Source organism: Pezoporus flaviventris, unplaced genomic scaffold (assembly GCF_033815535.1).
Source record: "Pezoporus flaviventris isolate CSIRO_AGI_PZ_B2104156 unplaced genomic scaffold, CSIRO_AGI_Pfla_v1 ptg000066l, whole genome shotgun sequence".
Lineage (NCBI taxonomy): Eukaryota > Metazoa > Chordata > Aves > Psittaciformes > Psittacidae > Pezoporus > Pezoporus flaviventris.
The window spans coordinates 23,120,996-23,145,648 of record NW_026892614.1 but is presented as its reverse complement, the minus strand read 5'-3'; the positions used below and the strand labels follow the sequence as shown (position 1 = coordinate 23,145,648).

At 36.2% G+C, this 24,653-nt stretch overlaps 1 protein-coding gene and 1 long non-coding RNA gene across 5 annotated transcripts in view; both read right to left on the bottom strand.

Moving 5' to 3' along the window:
- LOC133278595 (uncharacterized) overlaps positions 1 to 24,653 on the bottom strand; it is a 398,225-nt gene that overhangs the window by 168,989 nt on the left and 204,583 nt on the right. The window lies entirely within an intron of this gene.
- The window catches only part of ESR1 (estrogen receptor 1), a 159,266-nt gene that overhangs the window by 48,222 nt on the left and 86,391 nt on the right, over positions 1 to 24,653 (bottom strand). For all 4 annotated transcript variants that reach the window (XM_061471533.1, XM_061471534.1, XM_061471536.1 and 1 more), the window contains 2 exons: positions 19,652 to 19,768; positions 4,931 to 5,263 (listed from right to left, as the gene is read on the bottom strand). In XM_061471533.1, coding sequence (XP_061327517.1) covers positions 4,931 to 5,263; positions 19,652 to 19,768 — 450 coding nt within the window. The remainder of the gene's footprint in view (positions 1 to 4,930; positions 5,264 to 19,651; positions 19,769 to 24,653) is intronic.

The following is a 24,653-nucleotide window of genomic DNA, read 5'->3' as shown; positions in this document are numbered from 1 at the left end:
TGATGTTCAAATTCAAATGGTAAGCAATTACCTTATTCCAGTATAAGGACCGATTCTTATATCTCACATTCATTGTAATGAATTGAAACTTCACAGAAATTAAATTCAAGCAGCCGTAAAGTAAAACCCAGATGCTTGTTATCATTTCTCTTTTGCTTATAGATCTATTTACTTCCATTCTTTTTCCCCATGTAGTAAGGGAAGCAGTTTGAGTATAACTTCAACAAGACTAAACAGATAAAGCAGAGGGGTATCTTTTTTTAATAACATTTTACAAATCTCCACAGCAAGCCCCTTAATCAAAAGATAAGAGACTATAAAGCAGATATTTTGGAAGACTTATTAAAAATTATTACAGGAATTGCAAGCCATTCCTTTTTTTTTTGATAAGTATAAATCATTGCTAAGGGGATCACTGCACTTAGAATCTCTGTAAACAGTCCTGAACCTAAAGGGCTATTATCGCAGATCACTCTTGTGATCTTCTTTCTTTCCACTGCAGGCTGATTTCTTCCCCCTGTACCCCCCAAAGTTTGATGTCACTGAAGTGCGGTGTAAAATTGTAGTTATTGTTGGCCTCTTTAAACACTGTTCCTAATTTAACAAACAACAGTTTAGAAGGTCAAACAGGAAAACAATATCCTAAGAAAATAGCAAGCTCTGTGGCTTTGAAATAAAAAAAAAAGAATAAAAATTCAGGGCCAAAATGTTTATCTCCTCGGTTCATGAAGCCATAAAATAAGTACAGCACCATGAATTATCTCAAAACTTCAAAGCTTGTATGCCCAGCGTACCATTTTAGGGCTATTAAGTTGTACAGCTACTGTGCTTGTAGTAGTTATACAAGATTGTAGTAGCAGTGCCAGAGATTTCACCCTTGCAACAAAATTTCCTTAAAGCTACACTCTTTACCATGAACTCACTGCATAAGCTCATAATGTCTCTTACTATCTCACGAGCTTCTTCCCCAAAAAAATATTGACGATTACACTAAAAATACCATAATTCTTTAGAGAATAGATTTCAAACAATACACACAGTGTAGAAAAGCAAAATAATGGTTTTGTTCATTTTAACAAAGACCATGATTAAAATTCATTAAACTATGAAACCTCCTTCTGTGAGACTGAAGGTGGTACTATATCCCCAATATGTTACATAAACCAAGAAGAAAATAGACATATCTTTCAGGGGTACATGATTCAGAAATTAGCAGAACATTTACTCATCTACATTGACACCTCACCTGCATATGACTTTTAGTGATTTGTCCCAATTAAATGGTCAAAGGCTCAATTTAAATGATTATTCAAAGTCTAGCACATCACAATCTGTTTACACCTGCCTTATGTGCAGCTACTTGCTATTGCAGCTGGCTGGGGTAATCAGAAGGCATCACTGGCGCCTCACAGAAGCCATCTGGGAGGACTTAAGCCAAATCCCCATTATGCCATGTAAAGAGCAAGTCCTATGAGGCATCTTGAATTTTTTTGTCTATGTCATAGGACACTGTACATGATTCTTTGTTCATGTAATCTGGCAAACCCACTTGTATCAGTGGCCAAGATTTCAAAGGAAAATTAAAACAACCTCTTTTGCACTTGGCATATTGTGAATTGTCATGGGAGAATTTTGTTGTAACCTCAGTTAAAAAATGTGTTGTATGTTCAAGATCATTTTTGAAGGTTATGCACAAGAAGCTGCCACAAGTTCTTGTTTTCCCGAGCAACTTGTTACCATCACCAAGACTGCAAAGTCAATGTAAGCAATTTTGAATTAGTGCTGAAGTTGAAATAAAGATTTAGTAGACCTATCCTCATTTTCACAATCAGGGCTTGTCTCCAAAGATACCTCATTTTGAAGATTGTCCTCAGCATGAGTTACTAACAGATAAATGTCTACATTATACTACACAGTCCATAATAAATTAATTTTCATTACTCCTTTGTGTAGAATAGATTCACTTCTACTCAGTGCATCTTTTAATTAGCTGTTTCTTCTTCCATGACCACTTATTTACATCATCAGAGAGATGAGCTGACCAAAACAATGTCTTTAATAGTTTTCTTGTCATACTCCCTCTTCTTTACAGCCTACACAGCAAAATAAACTCAAAAAATGTCCCTAAAAGTCCTCACACTTGTTTATAAGCTGTATTTTCATTGTATTTCTGTCTGTTAGTATCAATCTCTTCCTCAAGAAATATGCTTTCAACCCAGCTACTTGTATTGATTTTGCTTCTTGCTTTCAGTCAGCTAAGTGCCTGCATTCAGCTAAATGAACTTATGCAATGCTTCCAAGGCTTGAGAGGTGGGCACAGGAGAGGCTGTTTCCTGCAACCGCTTTTTTCTGCTGCTAAAAATCACATATGCTTTTTAGAAAAATATGTTTTTACCCTTGATTCCAAAGCTTGAAACCTTCGTAAATTAGCTGAGAAAACAACTGAGTGGAATGCCACAATGCTGTTTCACAAAATAATTCACCTAACAGAAAGAAGTAATTCTGCTCCTCCAGTAATGCATACGGTATATGACAATCCTCTTTAATTAAGCAGTATTGCATAATTCTTAACAATAATGGCAGATTCAAAGGCAACATGCTGTGGTAGTGAAAATATGACTGACATTGCCGGACAGATTTCTCTTAATGCACATTCATTGCCAGTACATTCCACCAGATGGAAACTTGGGCAAACAGTCAAAGCGAAGGCCCTGTTTTTGCAAGTTGACCAGTATTTCTAAGATTTAATATCAGCTATTAAGAGCACTCAACCTTTTCTAGGGACCAAATGAGATATCAAAAAAACATTCAAGCACCTAGCTCCAAAATTCCTACTCTCAGAAGACCTGATTTTAGAGGTAGGTAAACAATTGGGCCTGAATTACTTCAAATCAACTTTTCTAAAATAGTTTCTCCTTCTGTGGTGCATACTATCCTCCAAGTCACAATACTGAGAACCAGCTAGGTGCGCAGCATTTTCAGAATCCCCAAACTATTCATATTCTGTTTCTCCTGCTTTATGACTTTCCTTTGGTATGATTAGTTGTACAATGCCAAATAGTCCAAACTGTGAGTGGAAAGGGATTTTGTTTGGTTCTTTCTAACCAAAGTTCACCAGTTTTATATCAAACCTCACCTGTCAGAGTACTTATTAATGCATATGCAGAGTCATTTGGCTTAGTTTCTCTTTAGGAGCTATTCTGACAACTAACAGGCAATATTTAAATGTAAAATACATTGGATATACACAAATAGATGAAAACCGTAAACATTTGATTTTTCAATTTCAGAAGCTTGTTTAGGAAATAAATTATATATTTAGCAAACCAGGAAGGTTTCTTGATCTTCACCAGATGTAATAATCTTGTGACAAGCACTTTGAGAGAGATTTCTGAATAAAAACCAGACTGTAGTTCCCTGACAGAGTTGCCTTTTATTTAAATACATTTTCATTAATTACATTAAATTTCAAAATCAAATGTCAAAGAAAGAGAATGGTTTCAGTTGGACAACTTAACTGATTTAGAACGTAGCATATTTGTGTTAAATGTAAATTAATGGATTTTAACAGACTTAGACTAATTATATCTCTACAATCAGTAGAAAAGTAATTTGGATTTATCTGGGTTGATAGTGAATAGGTTTAACACTTTGGACATACGATCATTTTTCAAAAGCATTTTCTAGAGGCATGCTCCAAAGGATACCTAAATTAACAGGAGAATCCGCCCTTGACTTGAACACGCCTTAACCACTGTGACTTTGTCAAGAAGAAAATTCTCATGTGATTTCTCTTAAGATACGATGAGAAATGAAATGCACACAGGTTCTCATTGATCATAGCTGGAGCACACAAAGTGACATGTGAAAAGTGGTAAAAAGGGAACCCATGAGGGCTGAAAAAGACTCAGATTTTATGGGTTATTGATTTACCAGGAAAAGTCTTGCCAAGTTTAAATGAAGGAAAAGAGAAAAATGGCACAGCCCATGTGTAATGCTGTAGAAGTAATACATTATATCACTGAGAGCTGTATTAGTGTTCTTTAACATCTCTTCATAAAACAGCTACATAATTTTAGTGAAATAAATGGCTACAGAAGAAACATAAGAGATCAGAATCCCAGTGAATTATAAACCTAAAATTTTAAAAGATGATGAACTTTAAAGATACTCTCTGATTTCATCGTTATAAATTAATTAAACCCCATGAATTAATGCGCAACATACATTCAACCAGAAATGTTACATACTTCCCACAATTCTATAGTTATCTTCCTTTCCACAAAAGGAGAGTAATAGCTCAGCAACCATGATGAACCAGAATGATACAGAAAAAAATAATCTAGCTCCAGTAGGAAAGAAAACCCAAACAAACAGACAGAAACTGCTATTCTGGCTCTTATTTTCAGACTCAAAACTCATGGAAGATCTGTATTTTATGGTCTAAAAAATAAACTGGCAAATAAATAAATGCTACTAATACTGATGGGCTCAGTAATGATGCTGAGTCTATGGCTTACGTTTCAGATATGAGAGTAACCTTTCTTTTTTCTTTTTTTTTCAAAGGGGATCTAAATAATTAAAATAATTTGATTAAATCCAATTGATTAGATTTGGATTTTAGTAATCTGGTTTTGCTGAGTTTTATCTGGAAAAAAAAGGATTTACCATCAAAACAATGTCCAACATTCTATAGTGTGGGGAAATACCTTTGCTTGAATTAATCTTTCTTCAAATTCACTGAAGTTGCATTATAGTCTTTTGTCAACCAATATAACATAAAATTTGTGATTTTTTTAAAATATCTTTTCACTTAAATGAACAATTGGTATGAAAATATAATATGTAGGGTGAAAACTGTTATGTTGCTTTTCCTTTGGTTTGTCATGTAGAGACTTTTACAGTCCACTGTGGCTTTTTTTTTTCTTACCTGGAACTCTCTTTGCCCAGTTGATCATATGCACTAATTCTCTGTCTGCAAGGCTGGTCAACAGGGTCATCATAGAAGCTTCGTTGAATGGTCTATTTGGGTCATATTCAGAATAAACTACGGGTGGCTCAGCTTCCAGCAAGGCACGGACCATCTGTTCTGCTGTCAGAGACAGAGCTGGACTGTTCTTCTTGTTATGTTTAACCACCAGTGGACTTGTCCAAACTGTGGGAGCTCGCAGTTCTGTAGAAGCCTCTCCATTCTTGGAATCCGGCTCCTCTTTTTGACGTTTTTGTTTCATCATTCGCCCACCTCTGCGGTCTTTCCGGATTCCTAAAGACACAAAAGAACATAATGAACCCCTTTCCTGAAACATATGCGTTACATACACATGGCTTCAGGCAAGCAGCAGCTGCTGTTGATAGACCTAGGTAGCACTAACTTGTTTTATTTTCTGAAGACTTCTCCCTTTATGTGGAATCTTACATCAGTAGCTGGAAAGAAACGCTATTTTCGAAAGTATAGTGTCAGGAATAGCACACTCCTTCCTAAAATTCTTATCAGTTCGGCTTACACAGGACTGTGGACTCGTGACACTATATTGCTGCCCTAGCCCACGAAAGTAGCTGTCAAATACTCTCCAAGAAAGTTTTGCTCAAGTTGACCAACTATTTTAATAAACCATCATCCTATTAGTGAGCTTGCGGTCTTCATAATTACATTAAAAAAACATCCAAAAGAGTTCCAATTTTCAGATGAGCTTATACAGCAATAAAGAATGCCATATAAGTAGATAAACAGAAGTAAGAAAAGGAATGATAAATACTACCTCAGAATCCAGTGTGGGAGACCTACTATCAAAAGGCTGTAATAAGTGCAAGAGAAACTGTCTTTGTCATTAGTGCACATTTCTGCAATGTGCTTAGCACTGAATGACCCTGAACCTTGGGATATTATGAAGTCAGACACACCAATTAGAGCAACAACATAAGACCTTACAGTGGAACAAAATCTCCCTTTGTGGAAAGGTTACAAGAAAAATATAGTGTTAAAGCCCATGCGAACTCTAACCATAAAGGGAAGATTAAGTCTGTCTCTGAGTGGAGGAGGCACAGGCATTTTGAGGCTGAGTGAAAAACTTAAATCAATCATCAAATGGGAGCAAGGGACAAGCAAGTAATAAGGAAAGCACACAAGGAACTGAGCTATGAGAAGGCAGCTTATAATGGGGCTTATTCAGGAGTTCTCATGCAATGTGGAAAAGCAGCACTAGTCCCAGTTTGAAAATCAGAGGTATCTATAGATAAGGAGGATGCAAACTATTCAAGAAACAGAGAAGAAACAACAATTTGGAAACAAGCAAATGAACAAACAAAAACAGCTTTGAGAACTGCTGGCATTTGCAAGAGACCAATGCAGGTTTTTCTGATGGGAGGAAGAGTTGTAAACATAATCTTTGCCCAGCTTTTTTAACACCACAAAAATTTAGACCTTTAGATTCTCAATCTTTGTTAGCAACACGATCTTTATCTCACATCCAATATTTCTTCAAATCAATGTTGGACCATATCATCAGATGTCCTTTCCCATCTCAGAGGAACAGAGAGGATCTTTAGATGTGCTTGCCTCTTTCACTGAATTAGTGCTTGCAGTTTATACACTTCACATCTAATTCATTCAAAATCTAGTAGGCCTCCTGATTCTATTCTATTAATCTTTCCAGATAAAGCAAGTTTAATAAATCTTTCATCACTATACTGCTTAACCTCTTTACATTTTCCTGTTCATTAAACTAGTTGTAAGCCGAAAGTCTCAAGTGCATTGTTGCTCCCATTTTTCAGTCAGCAATGCCATGTTTTCCAATCACTACACTGTTTCTAATTTGGAGAGGAGAGGGAGAATCTTGCTGTTAAGGAAACATGCAAGACTTATTTTGGCAAAACATCATCCTAGAATTATGCCACTGGTAGCTTACTTTATTGCGATACTCAGTAACATGCATGCTCTGTCTGCAACAGATATTTTTGTTGTATGCTTCATAAGAATGTAATGTTTTTTAATTAAAACTGCCCTGTGAATCATGCAGACATTATCATGTCAAAAAAAAAAACACATGGTTCATACAAACTAAAACACTTGTTAATTTTCTCACACCCCAAATTCTACAGCTGCTCCCGAGAGCTTTTGAAGAGTTGAAAGGGTTCTTGAGACCTGTACTGTTCAACATACTCATAAATAGATGGACTCAGAAATGACATAATTCCAAAACAAGATCTGGGGGTTAGAATAATACTATAAAAACATGAGATAAGTTAGTTTAGAAAGTAAATAGAAGGCTAGAAATTACTAATAGAGGAAGGGAGGACAAAGCATCTTCATAAATTTTAGTAACTTATGAGGCGCGCTACAATGACCACTGTGTGGAGTCCTTTTATATCTCATTTTAAAATGAGATATGAAAAATGGAAAAGGCATAAGAAAAAGACAGGTAAGATGATCCAAAGTGCAAAAGAAGTTTGGTGCATAAACCAGCTAAATTGACAAGGTCTGCTTGGCCTGCAATCCAGATATAAGTCTACAAAATCAGGAATGGTAAGAAGATGAATAAGGTACAAACACTGATGCTTCTTTTCTAATGCAACATGGTATCAAATGAGACTACCCCAGGCAAGGTTCAGGACAGACAAGAGGATGCCCTCTTTCACACCATTCTGAAATAAAGCTGAAAGTGGGAATTAATTAGAAGTTGCTATATGTTAGAAAGCTGTAGGCCAAATTTGACAGAGAAAAGAATCCATTAAGAATTAATGAACACAAACAAGGCACCTTGGGCTTAAATCTCGATGGCGTAGATTACTGAAAGATCAGAAAGGATATTTTTGGTTTTGCTTTAGAACTTATTCCAGGCCTGCTCTGTCAAGTAAAACATGGACATGATGAGAATTTGACGTAGCAGAGGGAAGGTGGCAAATGTAAGCATTTTTTGCTGCTTAGAAATTAACTAAATAAGAAAAAGAGTTTTATTTTTAAATCATCTGCATGCTTCCCACTGTCTTTTCTTCACCTTGAAAAGAAGTGGAGCACTGAGCAATGTTGAACATAACCAGTTTAGAGGTTCCCCACACAAATATATTTTTATGTTGGGGGGGGGGAGATTTTAAAAAACTAACCAACCAAGCATAATATACCTACACTGAATTTTGTAAAGACCAGACCTGGAAAAGAAATCTCTAAGAGGATGCATTCCTCCTGTATCACATCAGCAGCTTTTATGATCACAGACAGAAAGGTCTTTGAATCTGTATAAGCATCATACTCATCAGAGATTTATAGAAATTACTACTAACTCTTCACCTAACCCCTAGATGGACAAGCAACATAGCGATTTTATTATTCATTTTCTTGGACCAAATAGGAGTGAGTATCTCCCAGAAAAATGCAAGTGCCTCCAGATCTCCTTCAAGTTCATCAAATTTTATCTCTTTTAAGAAAAGATAATAGTGATGCACAGTCAGTCACTAATTCCAAAAAAGGCAACTCTATCAAGCAGCAATTTCATTGCCAGAAGTGCAACGATCCTGTAGGGTTTTTTAAAATATATGAATGCATTAATTTTATTCCACAGTTCAGCCAATTACGTAACCTGAATTGCCAAATCTTATGAAAAATAATATTCTACCAAAAATAGAAGTACTGTGTATGTTGCAAAAGCTCTAAAACAATTTCACTTCAGTTGTAAAGCTACAAGAGCCAAGATTTTCAAAGGCAGTTTTATAAGGCTTCATATGCAAATTCAATCAGTGTGTAAAATATGGAGGCAGGTTTCAAAACTACTGAGTAATTATATACTCTAGTCTGTAGAACCTGCTCAGCAATAAAATTGCTTACGAAGCATGGAGGCAAGGTTGACCAAATAAAACACTTTTTTTTTCCAACATCTGATAAAAAAAAACCAACAAAAATAAATTACAGAATATGAAAAAAAATAAAAATCCTACTTTAGGAATGCATTGAATGAATATTGTTTCTCAGCCACCCAACAGACAGCTTCTCCCTAACTTGTTGCTAAGAACAAAACTCCACCTTTGTATCTTCAGTATTATATAATATATTCAAGACTATTTAGAGGAAGAAAAGGAAGAGAGCAGATAGAAAAAAAATTCTTTGCTCAGTGTGAACCATAGAATTATGCATTTTAGAGTTAAAGATATGTGTATAATCTCAAATTCTATTCTACTTAAATATATTTCCTCTGAGCTGCTTTATATAATATTCTTCATTCTCTTTACCATTAGAAATTTTGTAGGAATATTTGTTAAGTAAAGAATGCTTATTGTTTGCAATAAATGGGAACAGATTTGAGAAAACCCAATAAACTCCTCTTGGCAGTAAGACGGAAAAAATAAATTATTATTTGATGAAACTGAAACAACCAAGATATTTTTATGTCCTTCCTATTGTTCACTACTCTGGAAATCCTAAACACAACAGCTATTGCTTTTTGTCTTGTTTACAACACCCACCTGGAACACCTATTGTGCTATTTTCAGTAACATGGCACAAAAAATGCAGAAGACCTTCATCTTCTCTTTCCCTCATACGCACAACACTCACTCTGCTTGTTCACGCAAGGGGTAGGTTTTAATACAGAAGCTGCATCTGCGTGAGAACATATTTACTTGCAGCCTGTTTATTAACCCATCTCTTCATGCTCCAGTTCAGTTTTGCTGGAGTTCCAAACAGCTTTCCATTAACTACAAGGGAAAACGATAAGAAAGTTATTTTCTCCAAATAGCAGGTGGGGTCTTTTGTGTTTTTTTGTGTGTTTGTTTTTTTTTTTTTAAGGTTAAAACTCTCAGGTGAATGCAGAGAAAAAATCTTTTAAAAATCTACAATTTAAAAAAAAAAATCTATCCCAAAATCTGCGGCGCTCTTGTCCCCTAACTGTGTTATAGTATACAGATTTTCAGCAAATCATTTTTTTTACTATCTCTATCAGTGGTCATCAATCATTGAGAAAGCTCCAGGCACTTTACCTGTGGAGCCCAGCTTCACGAATAAGTTCTCCCTGATCTGTGATCTCCTGGCTCACCTCAGAAAAGGTGAGACTTCAGCCCTGAGCAATGTCCACAACAGGGAAAACTTCAGACTTCAAGTTTGTTTCAAATACACCTCTGTGCTTCACATTGCAAACATTCTGCAAAATCAGTTACTAGTACCATGATACATATGATACAGTGCAAAAGAAATAAAATTTTGCAATAGCTGTGTTAGTCACCTTAGCCCCACAAAAGGAAGCCAGTAAAGGTCAAAGAATACTAATGAGATCAGACCATAAGGTGGTTCAATATAGGTCACACCAATAATTTCTGTATGCTTTAACATTTGAGAATTTCATTTTGCCATTTCTATCAACCATTAATATGCTTTATTAACTACACATACCTTACAAAGAAACTGATTTTCCTTCAATTTAATTGTAGCTCTTATTGCATGACACACGTCACCTGACAACACTGTTCTAGTTGTGGAGAGTACGTAACTCTTTATAGAAAAACGTAAGTAGGCGGAATGCAATTGCACAAATTGTGAATTTAGGCAGGAATAGTACCTTTTGTCTTGCAATAAGTGATAAGAATGGTGCAGCTGCCATACTTTAATCAGGATCTCTCATTCAGTAAAACTGGATTAGTTGAATGCTGTTTATCTTAGAAGAGTCTTATAGCAACATGAAACAAAGAAGACTTAAAATCACCACCTTCTTTCAAGAAATCCAGGTGTTCATTATCATTGTGTAGCTGGACCATAAAAGTATATTAATATCTGAAGCAATTTCTTTTTCTAAGTCTCCATCAATAAACATACAAAATTATAACAATCTCTGCAGGACAGTTACAGGAAGCAGATGCTACACAACCAGAAGTGACAACACATTTGACTTCGGAATTCCAGGTCCATACAGTGAGATGAGACAGTATTTTATCCTAGAAACTGCTATATAACATCTATTGGAAATAGGAGGGCTTATTTCACATTTTATAAACAAATAAGTTTACCTGTTATTATAAATGCTTTCGATGTGCATAATTAAGGAAGATTTTGGTTTGCCTCCTGAAGGAATATTTGGGAAAAGCAAGATGACTGGTGAGAGCTCTCAATTCAGTTCAGGAGCTGACATTTGCAGGAGAATGAGGAAGAAGAAGAAAAGCTTTTCTTTGCTACTCATTTATTTGAACACTTAGCTTCCAAGGAACTGCTCTGCTGTTTCTCCTTCTAGCCATGGAAGGTAGGGCTGTAGCACTTAAGAATTCACAAGAAAAGCAGAACAGACAGAAAAAAACTGAAACAGCTAGAAAGAGCATTGATAGAGATCTGAAGGAGGGAAGACAATTGAACTGGTGTGGCTAATGGGATTATTTAATTCTTCTAGGATATATCTAATAATCAGCACAGAATTACTTCTCAATCCAGTAATTATAATTGCAGCCTGCATAATTTTTCATCACTTCATACACTTGTACATGTGATGTACTGCATTCATTTTAATTATTAGTATCTTTTTTTCTGATATATCTTTCTTGTTTCAGAAGGAAGACATGGTGTTATCTTTTCTTTTTATGCAATGACTGAAACAAATCTATCTTCATGTGTCTTTTACCTCCAAAATTTTTAACTGCATCCTTTCCTTGCACTTTCTGAGTTTATACTGCACTACAGATTTTTAACGTATTAAAAGAATAACTTTCTAATCCTTACTTACTTTCACAGGAAATGCCTTGGAAGAAACAACTAGTCATTTGTCTCCATTGAAACACAGATTAAGGGCACATTCTTTATTTGGGGCTCACGCAGTGAGCAAGCAATAAAATTAAAAGCAACACCTCAACAACCATTGGTAAAAACCTTACCAATTTCATGTTGGTATGCATATGCGCATGACTTAATAAACATTTCAATCTTCCAACAATTTCTCTAGCATGTGCCAGCCCTTATGCACGCCAACAAATAAGTTATCTGCAGATAGTCTTGGGTACCACGATGTCATTCAGTGACAACAGAAAGGCTTTTTAACAAAATAACAGCAGATGGTTTTAATATTAGCATTTACATATAGTCACAATTTGAATAACGGCACAGTAGTTTTCTACTGCTGCAAGGAAAACTTATATTTACTCCAATTGCATTTTATACATAACCTACTTACTTAGGTTACTAGGAAGCCCTGGGAAATAACAAATCCATGAACTGTTAAATCCTGTTCCCCCCTTTTGGCAAAGTACCATCAGAGAAGAGAACCAGAATGCTGTTCGACTAAATTAGTCAGAATATTACAGATCATGGACAAAAATAATCTCTATCACAATATTTGGTTGTTTGTGGGTTTTTTTTTCACCTAACTGCTTAGAAACACTGTAAATGACATGGAAAATGTTTCACTACTGTTCACCATCTTTCTATTTCCACTTCCTTGCTATCCTACAGTTCCCACATTTAGTCCACTCAGGTGGTGATAAAGGCATCAGTCACTGCCCCAGGCATGGGCACAAGGGTGCAGTTTCCGCTCTGAAGTCATTGCTGCATAATTTTGAGCTGTACCACTAACAGTACATGAGTACTGTTACACTGCAAATTCTTGCAATAGTCAGCGCTCTACAAATTAATCTCCACTTTATACTTGACATATATTCTTGTGGCATTTCAAGAATTTAAACTAGTGGAAACAAAGTAGATTTGGAAACTTGACAAGTCAAAACATAAAGGCAAGCTAAGAGCAGAACTGGAAAACCAGAGTTAGATTCTAGGCATCAAGCATATAAGCAATATCTTCTCATTCGTATCAGTGTTGTTTCATGTCTTACTGGAACTGTTTTACAAACTAAGTAACTTTTAACCCAGGGAAGAAGCTCCCACTTAAAAACTGTTTGCTCAGAAATGTTTTTAACTTTGAAGATTTTTGTCCTTTTGGCTTCCTGGTAATGCAAACTTTTACTTTCACTGTTTCCTTTCCATTTCAGTTTAGGAGGAACAGGTTCAGAACAGGGCTGGTGGAAACATTATGGGAAAGGACAGCCTTATGCACAGGAAACGACTGTAACACCTAGTTTAAACAGGATTACAGTATTAAAGACTTTCGGTTCATAAATAAATTGAAGGAAAAGTCAGTGTGGGGATGATGAGTGTGAGCTTGGTGTGGGAAACATGCTGAAACTCCCGGGAGCAACCAACAGTTTTTGGCCACACCCTGAGAGGACAATAAAAAGGTGGATCTGTGATTGGTTCTGGAAACAGGATTGGTAAATGGTTTATCAACCAGCCTTTCTGTCTAGAGCAGCCTTTGAAAATGAAGCACTTTGTCCACAGTTCTGCTCTGCATCAGCAGACCCCAGATGATAAGAGACATTTGACAACTTACATGCTTATACAACCTTGCAGCGTTAATAGTCTATAATTTTGTCAGTTTGTCAAAGGAGTATTTCAAAAGTGCTTAGAAACACCTTCTCTTCTAAACAGTTTTGATACTCTTCAAGACTGATCAACCTCACAAGAATTATGTTGAAAATTGAGAAAGAGAAAATATCTGGTGTTCTGCAAAACAACTCTTCTTAAGAATAAAAGACTAAACAGATGTGGTAAGTAAAAGAAATTGTAAATATCAAGGCATCCTTCAGCAAGTCAGAGAGTCTATAGCTCAGTCAATGATCACAGTATTAAAGGAGCACGCAGAGAGGAGCAGGCTGTGGCAGAGAAGCTAAAGAAATCCCTTACATCAACCTTCACAAAGGAAGAAACCAGATTTTTATACGCCAGAAACACTTTATATGGGGAGTAGCGGAACATTTCCAAAACTGATGTGAGAGTTGCAGAGATTAGAAATCTGAAGACCTCTCTCAGATGTCCTAATAGATGAGGGATTTACTAAATTCTGGGAGAAGAATTCAGGGACTCAGTCCAGACTTTGGTGCCATTGGCCATAGGCCAAACGAAGTGATTGAAAAAGAAGACAGTGTGAAGAAGCCAGCAGTTCCCTTATGGGCACAAACCTGAGTGACATCTATGCAAAACTGGATTTAGAGTCTAAAACATGGATGCAAGGAAGGTAGCTATCTCCTAATGACCTCTTAGAGTAATTTTGCTTTACAGATAGACCTCATCGGGCACGCCTTCATTGAATTCAGTAGTCTTAATACAGAATTGGAAATAAAATAAAATCCCACAGCTTTCTTTAAAAACAAGGTCATTCTTGCTGCTGTACATAAGTAGAGGTCAAGAATATAATTACATTCTTTATAGATTTATAACAGATGGAGATTGCTGAAGCTATGACTTCAGTGTAAATACTTAGGTTATAATATATCTTGGCATGAAGAGTCTCTCAAGGTGATTTTGAGAGATTTGAGATTTTGAAAGCTTTTCTGCTTGGTTCTCTCTACATAAATACACGATTTGCTCATAGGAAAGTAACACCGCTTTTCAAATTCCGATTTTATAGGCTTAATAAATTCCTTCTTTTGAATATGATTCAGGCAATCAACCCCCTTATTTCATATCCATCTCTCTTGAGAAAAATCAAACAAATGTAAATTGTGCTGAAAACCCAGATGAGTTGACAATTAATTTAAATGAGAAACATTGTCTGAAATCATCTAAAAAAATTAATCAGAATTTTATGTCAAATCTTGAGCAGGCCTGCCTCGAGTGACAGAACTTAATAGCATCATTTCTGACCAAGCTACTCAGACGCTCAGTAGTATAAATAAACAACAGATTTGAGTTTGGTCTGTACACTTCGATGTTGTAATTTTTTCTACTCCTCAGTGGTTAATGAATGCTGTATGGACATATGTGGGGTTTTTTTTGGTTTTGGTTGGGTTTTGTGTTTTTGGGGGGTTTTGTTGTTTCAGTTTTTGCTTTTAATTTTTTTGGGAGGGGGAAGTTTTTTAATGGGTTTTTGTTTGGTTTTTTTGTGTGTTTGTTTGGTTTTTGGGTTTTGGGGGGGTTTTTTGGAGGTTTTGTGGTGTTTTTTTTTTCTAAGAAATGTCCCTCATCCTTTCCCAAGTTGAGGCTTTTCCTCCTCTATAATCAGGACTACCTTCAATTAAGAGAGAGAGAGAGGGAGAGAGGAGGTGCAGTGGGGGGGATGCAGGCACCAGGGCTGGTTCAACTTCTGGCTCTATCACCAGTTTGCACAGTGGTAAGTCATATTACATATCACAGTGCACCAATATTCTTCTCAGCTACAATGTAGATGATAAAAAAATTTATTTCATGTAAAATTTTTAAAGACCTGGTGAAAAAAAAAGTTAACAAACAGGCAAATATAATTTGGGGTCTCTAATGACTATTTATAACTCACTGTTTGAGAACCAATGATATACTAATAGCAGATGAAGGTGCAAGACATGATTCATCCTAATCTGTATTTTGGCATTCAATCTTTGGCATTCATAGCACGCATTTTAAAGAGCGTGAAAGGACATGTAAAAGAGAAGCAAGAGAAGTTCAATTGAGAAGTTCAACTATCATTCAAATGAATCTCACAGTGCTGACACTTGCACAAATTATACTCAGTTTTGGCTACAGTAAGTATGGCAACAGTTCCATTACTAGGCAAAATTTACAGTGAAGCCATAGATATTGCAAGGGTCACAAGAAAGCCTTTACAGAAACCATACATCAACCATGATTTGGAAAAGCCAAGTCGTTTTAGGAGTCCATTAGTAGAATTCTTAAAGCCAATGAGAAAGTGTAACAGCTACATTTTAGAAATTAAATATATTACTTAGGCTATTGAAGCTATTTGGCCTGTTATATCAGGTAAATGCCTAACCAAATAAAGCGCCAGAAGCTCTAGTACTCTAGGAATTTCTGAAGCTCAGCTAGAAGACAGCAGCTGTCTGACCTGCATGGGTTTCTCAAAACCAGTGAACACACAGTGACACCCTGACGTACCTGTAACATGAACAAGTGGGGGTCAGAGGTAGAGACACAGCAAGGAACTTAGACTTCATTTAAAATTAATCAGCAATTTAAATGTGGACTGTTTCATTGCAGTATCTATTCCCAAGTAATACCACAACTAAAATAATTCCCTACTAGGAATTTTTAAGTATACAAACGCCAAAAAGCTAATGCAAACAAGTATACAGATAAAATTAGGTTTACAATCTGAAGCAAGTGTTCAAGAGTAAAACATCAAAAATTCTGCAATATTAAAAAAAAAATTACATAACTAGCTATAGCATAAATAAGCATAATACAGGTTGTCCCATTTCCACCTGAATATCAAAGGTCTTAAACAACCTAGTCTAAATTCAGTATTGAAACTGCTCTGAGCAGGTGGCTTGACAAGAGACCTGGAGTTCCCTCTAGCCCAGATCATTCTGTGCAGTAGAATAGGAAGATAAAAAATTTTTGGCAAAAGTGTTCACAGCAATGGTCTCTCTTATTTTGGGGACAGAACCATAGAATATACTTTGGGACAAATCAAAGGCAACAATACACTTTGCATGTGTACAAAAGGGAAAAAAATAATTTCACTGAAAATTCTGGTTGCAATTCCATCTTCTTTTCCAGAAGGCTGTTCTAAACTCACAAAACTGCTTCAAATGCTGCTTGAGTACATGTTTTCAGCCCACCAATTACATCTTGAAAATGTACATTTCCTCATACATTTATCAGGCCCCACCTACAGAGTTATTTGGCTGAGTACAGAACAGTATGTCTAATAAATATCATAAAGGCTGTCCACAGACAAACCAAAATAGTTTCACATTGTTAATACATTTTCCTTCATTCACTAATTCCTATTTTTAATACAGTATTTCATTAAAAGATAATGACATGGACAACTAGAAAGTCTGGAGCCCTTCCAGTGATTGCATCAGACATCGATTTACCTCTGCTTTTGAGAATGATTTTAATAGCTCTCTAGCCTCTTCGCATGAACAAATATAGCATTCAGCAAGGAAGCATAGCTCTCTACATTCAAAGTCAAAAATCAGCAAGGTCCTTCTCTGAGTGGATTCCAAAGTTGCCAAATGCTTTTTTCTTTTCACTGTAAAACTTAGCCTTAAACTCCAGCAATATTGTCACACTGAATCAGACTGAATTCCCATGTGATTACTGGTAGGTAACTATTTCAAGAGAATGTAAAGGAAAACTGAAGATCTCCAAGCTCTAGACTCTAATCACTATGAGTTAATGAACATTTCTAGAAGGACCTGTCATGTAGGAAAGCACACTGTTACAGCAAACACCAACTTGTATTTCCTAGTCTACTGCAGTAATCTCTGAAGGGTTCTCAGATACTTTGTGAGGGCAACACTGAAGGGTGTGGGCCTCAAATGCGCTGGAATGCTGCAATTTCATTATTGCAAGAAACAACACTTGGAATCTTTTCTCTACAACATGAAATTTCAGACCGTTCAAAGACAGTAAATACCCCTGGGTCACATACATAACCATCACCTTGATCTAGCATATGAGCACTCAAATCCTTGATTGTCAGATTTCACACAACTTGAAGCTGGTAAACCATCAGCCTTCAACAACTGGCAGAATTATGTAAGTCTCAGGGTAGCTAAACATAGACTACCAGGAACATAACTAATATTTCATTAAGGATCTATCATTCAACATTATGACAAACTTTTGCCATAGCCACTAATTCCACTGGCACTCTGTTGCTCTGATCCCATGGAGCACTTGATGATTAATCTGCTTCATCATTTATAAAAGGAGGGGAAGAAAGTAGCATGCTAACAATAATTATTTTACCACTCTATTACTTAATTAATAAATTACAATAAAAATGAGGTGATTTTGACTTCAGACAATGAGGTCTTTTTGAGCCATTAGAAAACCATTAAAGCAATGAAGAAATGGAAAACTAGACCTGTATTGGTGCACAGATCACCTGGACTGGAGGTATGGTTGGAGCTTCAGGACTGCCACTGCTATAAAAACTTCATTTGGAAGCTGGCCCCTGCCCTTATCACATGAAATAATAAGCTGGAATATAATTCTCCAGAATTCAAAGCAGAACGGAAACCATCTTCAAGAAAGCATCAGTGGATCACAAACAAAACCTAGGTTACTCTTCCCTGCTATCCAACCAGAAGAAAGAGGGACATGACAAGGAGCTTATTCCATGTAAGCATTTTATCCTCACGTACAAACAGGAGTGCATAGACTAAGTAATAACATATAATTTTAAGGTCTTTTAATTTTATTCAGAAAGAGAGATTGATCAACTTTACATTTCTTGGATATCCTATTTACAGGGATACCAGATCTATAACCTGTAACTCAGGGCTCTCAAGATTTTTTTCCCAGACTTCATAAAATAAATATTCTTAGTCTTGCCTATGAACCAGTAATGGACTTCAGTCCACTATTAGTGGTCTTATAGGAGCAGGCAGAATTTATGCACCTGATCTGCTTGTCTGTAAATTGGGAACTTAGTTTAAACAAAACAAAACAAAAAAGTCCAAATCAAACAAAACCACAAACAAATAAACCACAAATTTCTGTCTGCTTTTGACAAACACCAGGTACTATAACATAGGGAAGAAAGGCACATATCATAATTGATCTAAAAACTATGTTACAAAAGAACTCTTCCATCTAAGAACACACCATGGCAATTGTTCAGTATTGTCATGTATTTCTAATTTTGCCTCTAAAATTTAAATACTGGGTATATAAATAAAGGAATTTTATTTACTTTAAGGATCTTAGAGATCACCTAGTTCCAGCCCCCCTGCCGTGGGCTGGGACATCTTCCACTAAACCAGGTTGCTCAAATTCCCATCCAACCCAGCCTTGAACACTGCCAGGGATGGGGCAGCCACAGCTTCTCTGGTCAACCTGTGCCAGTGTCTCATTACCCTCATGGTAAAGAATTTCTTCCTAATATCTAGTTGAAATCTCCCCAGTGACAGCTTAAACCCATTCCCCCTTGTTCTGTCACAAACCCTTGTAAAAAAAAATCCCTCTCCAGATTTCTTCTAGGCCCATTTAAGTATTGGAACACTGCTATAAGGTCTCCCCAGAGCCTTCTCTTCCCCAGGCTGAACAAAACCACCTCTCTTAGCTTGTCTTCACAGGAGAGCTGCTCCAGCCCTCTGATCACCCTGTCTGATTCTTCTTCCCTGACAACATTATTACATACATAAGTTTCAAGAAAGTGGCGTTTTTTCTGCTTTTATAAAATGAGTGAACCTTTAATATTGTTGGGTGAAATTAATTTACATATAAGATGTGTGCAGAACTGGCATAGAGGAATTGCCTTTCCCTTCCAGAATATGCAGAAAAAGCATTACATATTCAGAAGTTTTCATGAAAATGGACTGATCTGAGACTACCAGTGCTTTTCACGCTGAACTGCCAAATGCTACAAAATTCTGGGCTAAGTTTCATTTATCATGATACAGACTCTACCACAAGAGACCAAAACCGTAATGAATTAAGAATATTAACAGAAGAATCATAATCCCCTTGAAGTCAATGTTCCTATGAATTTTGATGCAAATTTGGGCAAGATTATTAACATAGTATTTGGAAGGTTTTTATTTTTTTTTAAGCAGCGCTTTGATTCAATACACTTCCTCTCAATAAAATCAGTTGCTTCCTCTTTTAAGAACCATATCAGCTGTCCAATAAAGTTAAAAGACAAGGCAGACACCGATGTTGAGGATTTGTGGATTGCTGTGTACATACCACCTTTCATCATTCCCACTTCATAGCATTTTCTTAGTCGGCAAGCCTGGCAACTCTTTCTTCTGTTCTTGTCAATGGTGCACTGGTTAGTAGCAGGACACATATAGTCATTGTGCCCTGTAAAACCAGAGGGAAAGTAAGGACACAGTTATACACAGACATAGCAAAACTCCCCGTAACACCCTCATATTTTTTTATTATTTAGTACAGCATCCAACATCTCAGGAAGAAGTTACGGTTACATCATAGTCTATCATAACAGTACTGATACGGATAATGAAACTAATACCTATGCACAATACATTGAATCAAAAGTTCTTTAAAAGTACTATTAAAAACACAAATTACACCTTTGTAGACAATTAAAATAATGAACAGTTAAAGCAGTCAGAAAAGAGGATAATTTAATATGACCAAATCCCTTGGCTTCTTTACGCTCAGACTGAGAAATACAATGCCATCCGGTCCATGTGCCTGTGTTGATGTTTAACCAGTAGACTGCACAGAATGTTAGGCATTTATAGAATTAAAAAGGCCTATGCACAGAACATTTTTTGATACCTACTGCAATCTAGGGCAATTAAGAATCAAACAGCAACAACACTAAATCAAAGCAGCAACCAGTAATTAATTTTACTTCAGTCTCTATTTCCCAACTGCATGTCTACTGATACATGCAAAAACCGTTTGTCACAACAAATTCTTAAATTATCACATGCTGCAACCAAGTTCGGTGCCTATACCTTTGCCTTCAGAACTCTACTTCCTCATTATCACCCTCTACATCTCAATTCTCATTACAAATGTTTTCAGCATACTATAATTTGTGACTGGCACAAGCCTCTAATCCAATTTTCTCTTACAAAATGTATGCTTCATTCTGCTATAAAATTCATTTCCAACCACAGAAAAAGTTTAGCAAGGACAAAAAAGACTACTCAAAAGGATCTTATTGGTGCTCTGCATTCATCTAAACACAGCTAAGTTACAGCACACAAAGAAATAATTTTACTGCAGAACTGTTTGTTCCTTTTTTCAGGTCAAGGGATCAGTTTGAGGTAGAGTAGCATTGAGGTTTGACAGAGGCCTTAGTTTCATCAAATCATCTATCCTTGAATAGAAATTAGAAAATAAAGTAAAAATTACTATCAGGTTATACCAGGAACATCTGCTCTCTAATTCTACATAACTGGGACATAATCTAAATAAGCAGTCAAACTGTAAACTTGCTAATATGGTGATGGCTGACTACACACTGTCTCAAATAGACAGAATTATTATTTTTTAGCTCTACTCAGCAGAACAGCATAATAGTGGATAAATCTGAATTCACAGGCTCTGCTTCAGGACTGAGGTAAAAAGGTAGAATAGAAACACTACCTCAGCCTCAGTGTGAAAGACCATTTTAATTTTCAGTTACTCTGGTAGGACACAGACTGTTCTACAGCTGATTTAAAACGTTCCACGTCTAAGAAAAAAAAAAAAAAGAGTCAGAAATAAACCAGCCTCAACCATACAAAAATGCAATACCTATAGGGTGTCGTGGTTTAAGCCCAGCCGGTAACTCAGGACACAGGGGGAAAAGGGAAAGCTATGACTTTTAGAAAATGCTCTTTTAGCAGATCACAATAAACAGCAGCTAAAGATTGTAGCAGCTGACCTCAATCACCAGCCTTGTTTTATAAACCAAGTTCTGAAGTAGCATGAAAGAAAAACAGAAAAATTTAATTACTCTTTTTAAAAACAAAAGCTTTCACCAGAGTATCTTATCTTCTTCCTAATGAAGTTAAAAGGTAAATTCACAAGGGGAATGAGTGCAGGCTCTGAGTTCAGCAAATAATTCAGAGCAGAGTTTAGCTGTCTATAAAATAAGCAGGTAAATGTTCCCACTTAGGTCAAATCTGGACATATGCTTATGACCTTCGCTAACTGGCTGATGTTTGTAAGGCTCAACTCTCAAAAAAAGAAAAGTGTCAGTATTCAAAAATCAAAATTTGAGTAGAATCAACATCTGCAGGGTAGCCATCCTTTTTCACAGTGCTTATCCTTTCAGAGAAAGGGTAACCTTTCCTTTTCTCTGAAACTAGATTTCCTTGTACAGACAGCAAGCATTTGGGAATAGGCATTTGGTTTGTATAATAGTACAAAAACTAATCCCATTCCCTATTGAAATTATCGTGATTCACATGTTTACCTTGAAAAGTTTTATCTTAAATATTTAAAGGTTAGCATAATAAGTCTGTCTCGTGCATATAACCTGCACGTTAGACAATCCACTCTTCTTTCAAAGTGCTTGACAGACTTCACAGAATAAAACCTGTAAAATTTTGAATGCAAAAAAGATCTATGTCTGAGGGGAATGCTTCCTCAGATTATAACTGCCATAGTAACATCACTGTTGTAAATCCAGGAAGAAGATAATGCACTATTTCTCATGAGAATTAAGTAATAGGTAACACAAAAAAGCAAGGTTTAAAGTGAAATACTGTAACTCAATAACTTTGTTGTAAAGTGAATTGTCTTTTAACTATTCTGCCTTGTAGTTTATTCTTAAAGCTCATCCCTCTGCAAAGTTAGTTCGGAACAATCTGACTTACTACAAGGAATTACTCACTGGTGAGAATCATCAAAATGGGACATATCAACAGGTGCCCAGTTGCCCTCCATTTCATTTCATGGTATCCCAAGAGTAATACATGCTAGAAAAGAGGTTAATTAAGCCAATTAGGTAGTTGGCATCACAGGAATACTGAGAGTTAAAAATGTGTTTAGTGATCACTGATAGTGGTGAAGGGAAGCACATGCCCTTGGACTCTTTTTTGTTTTGTCTTACTGTTTTCTAATGGTTTTTTAAATAAATTATTGGATAACCTGCACAAAACTAAAGGTAGTGACTTCAGTAGAGTAAAGCTCCTAATTTTAACCTCCTCCATTTGTATGACTTACATTGCCATGAGCTATAAAAGGAACAGTTGAAGGGAGCTAATGGAGGAACCCAAGGAGGGGTGGTCTTTTTCTTATGATCTGTCACACATATTTTAAAAGAGTAAAACTAACATTAAGTATTTTTATAACACTTTATTATATGCTAAGGGTGTGAAGATCTGGCTCTTTTCTCAAAGCACTAATTTTAGATGTGACAATCTGTGTGATAACAACCAACAGTAGACGGGGAAGGATGAGAAAGCAAAGTGTCAAGAAGAAGATAATGGCTGATATTGAGATCATTCTGAATGTATTCTAACCCATCCTGTCATAATCAGAGCTGTTTCTCACTGCACATGCAGTCTGACTTTTGTCACCATGAGTCATGCGGCTAATATTTATGGTCAGAGACTCATCGCTGTCTAAGGGTTCTCAGGCTAGCCATAGTGTATGCAACAGCAGCAAAAGTTTGAATCATAGTGGGCAGATGATTTATCTGTGAGGGCTTCAGGCAGCAAAACATTCCATATTTCTTTAAAGTTAAGTGTTACTACATCCAGCAGAACATTTATGCATCTGTGTACTTTTAGCAAGTAGTAGCAGCACAGTATACATGGTTAAAGTTAAGTACATACTTGAGTGTTTCACTGAATCACAGCTTTGAAAAGCTGAGTTCATTTGTCCTTGACGAATGAGGATGAAAATTGGGGTCATATTAGTATATCAACAACAATTAACATAAAACAGAAATTTCTTTTTCTTAACTGCGTAAACATATTCCAGTACCATTAAGATTAGCACGAGGGAATGATCAGTTTCAGCAGTACAAAAGTCATTCAAAGAACATGAACAGAAGAAACCAGCATGTCAGCATGGTATCTTAAGAATCCTTAATGTCAATTCTATGAGGCCAATAAAGGAACATTTTTGTCAGGTGAATTTTGCATGACACATACTGATGAAGGTGAATTGACTTACTGTAAGTTTCAAAGCCGGTAATAATTATCATCCTTATACTAATACATGCTTTTTCTTTAATTATTCTTTTATTTTCAATCCTCTATGCCACAGAAATTTCTCTAACTATTCTTTACCTATCTGTTTAAGGCTTCTGCCACATTAGCCATTACCCGTGGGTGTAAACTTTATCCACACCTTAAGATGCCAAGCAAATAATGAGTGGAAAGAATGCAGACAAAGAACAAAACCTTGGAAAGAAGAGCCTCAACAGCAAAAAGAAAAAAAAAAAAAAGCATCTGGACATTGCATACACCAACCCAATATGATCAAATGTTGAATTTAAAGTTCAAGTGCCCCAGCAAAACTGCACTTCTTGATTCTAAAATCTCAATTTTCCTAACAGGTTTCATGGTAGAACAGAAGGTTACGTCTAAGCCCCTTATAAGCACAGATGCTCAAATTCATAGCCTAATTACCCTCACACAAGGTCTTTGGATTTGTATCTTTGGCTTTCTTAGCAACTACCCAGCACTGCTGAAAAGATTAATAATTTTCTGGCTTTAAACTATGAAGACATTGCTACATGTAACAATACGGAAAAGGGCACAGAGGATTGTAAAATATACTTCATTTGCATGCAGTAAGCAAGTCCTCATTCTACACGTACTTCAGAAATAAAGATCATACAACCACTGGAGAATGAGAAAGAAGGAAAGGTTAAAATCTATATACCCTGTGTTATGCCCTTGAGCTGTGTCATGTAGCTCCCACACTGAGTGTTCAGCTTCTAGTGTAATCTTCTTCACATATCTGTGGCACTGTTCACATGAGTGGCTAATTCAAGCCAAATTACTACGATAAAACCCTTTTCTTAAACCTTTTCATATACTGTTTCAGCTAACATGAAAAATGAAGACAAGAAGAATGAGAATGGACATTGCTGCCATCTCACCAGTTCAGTAATACATGAACATATACATTGAGAAAGGGTTATATATAGAAAGTAAAACACTATTTAAGTTTACAAATACAAAATTGTTTTGTCCTCCAGCAGATAATTTCAAAGGTTTTATTACTGACTTTAGTCCTAAAATTTCAATTAGTTTTTCATCTGCTA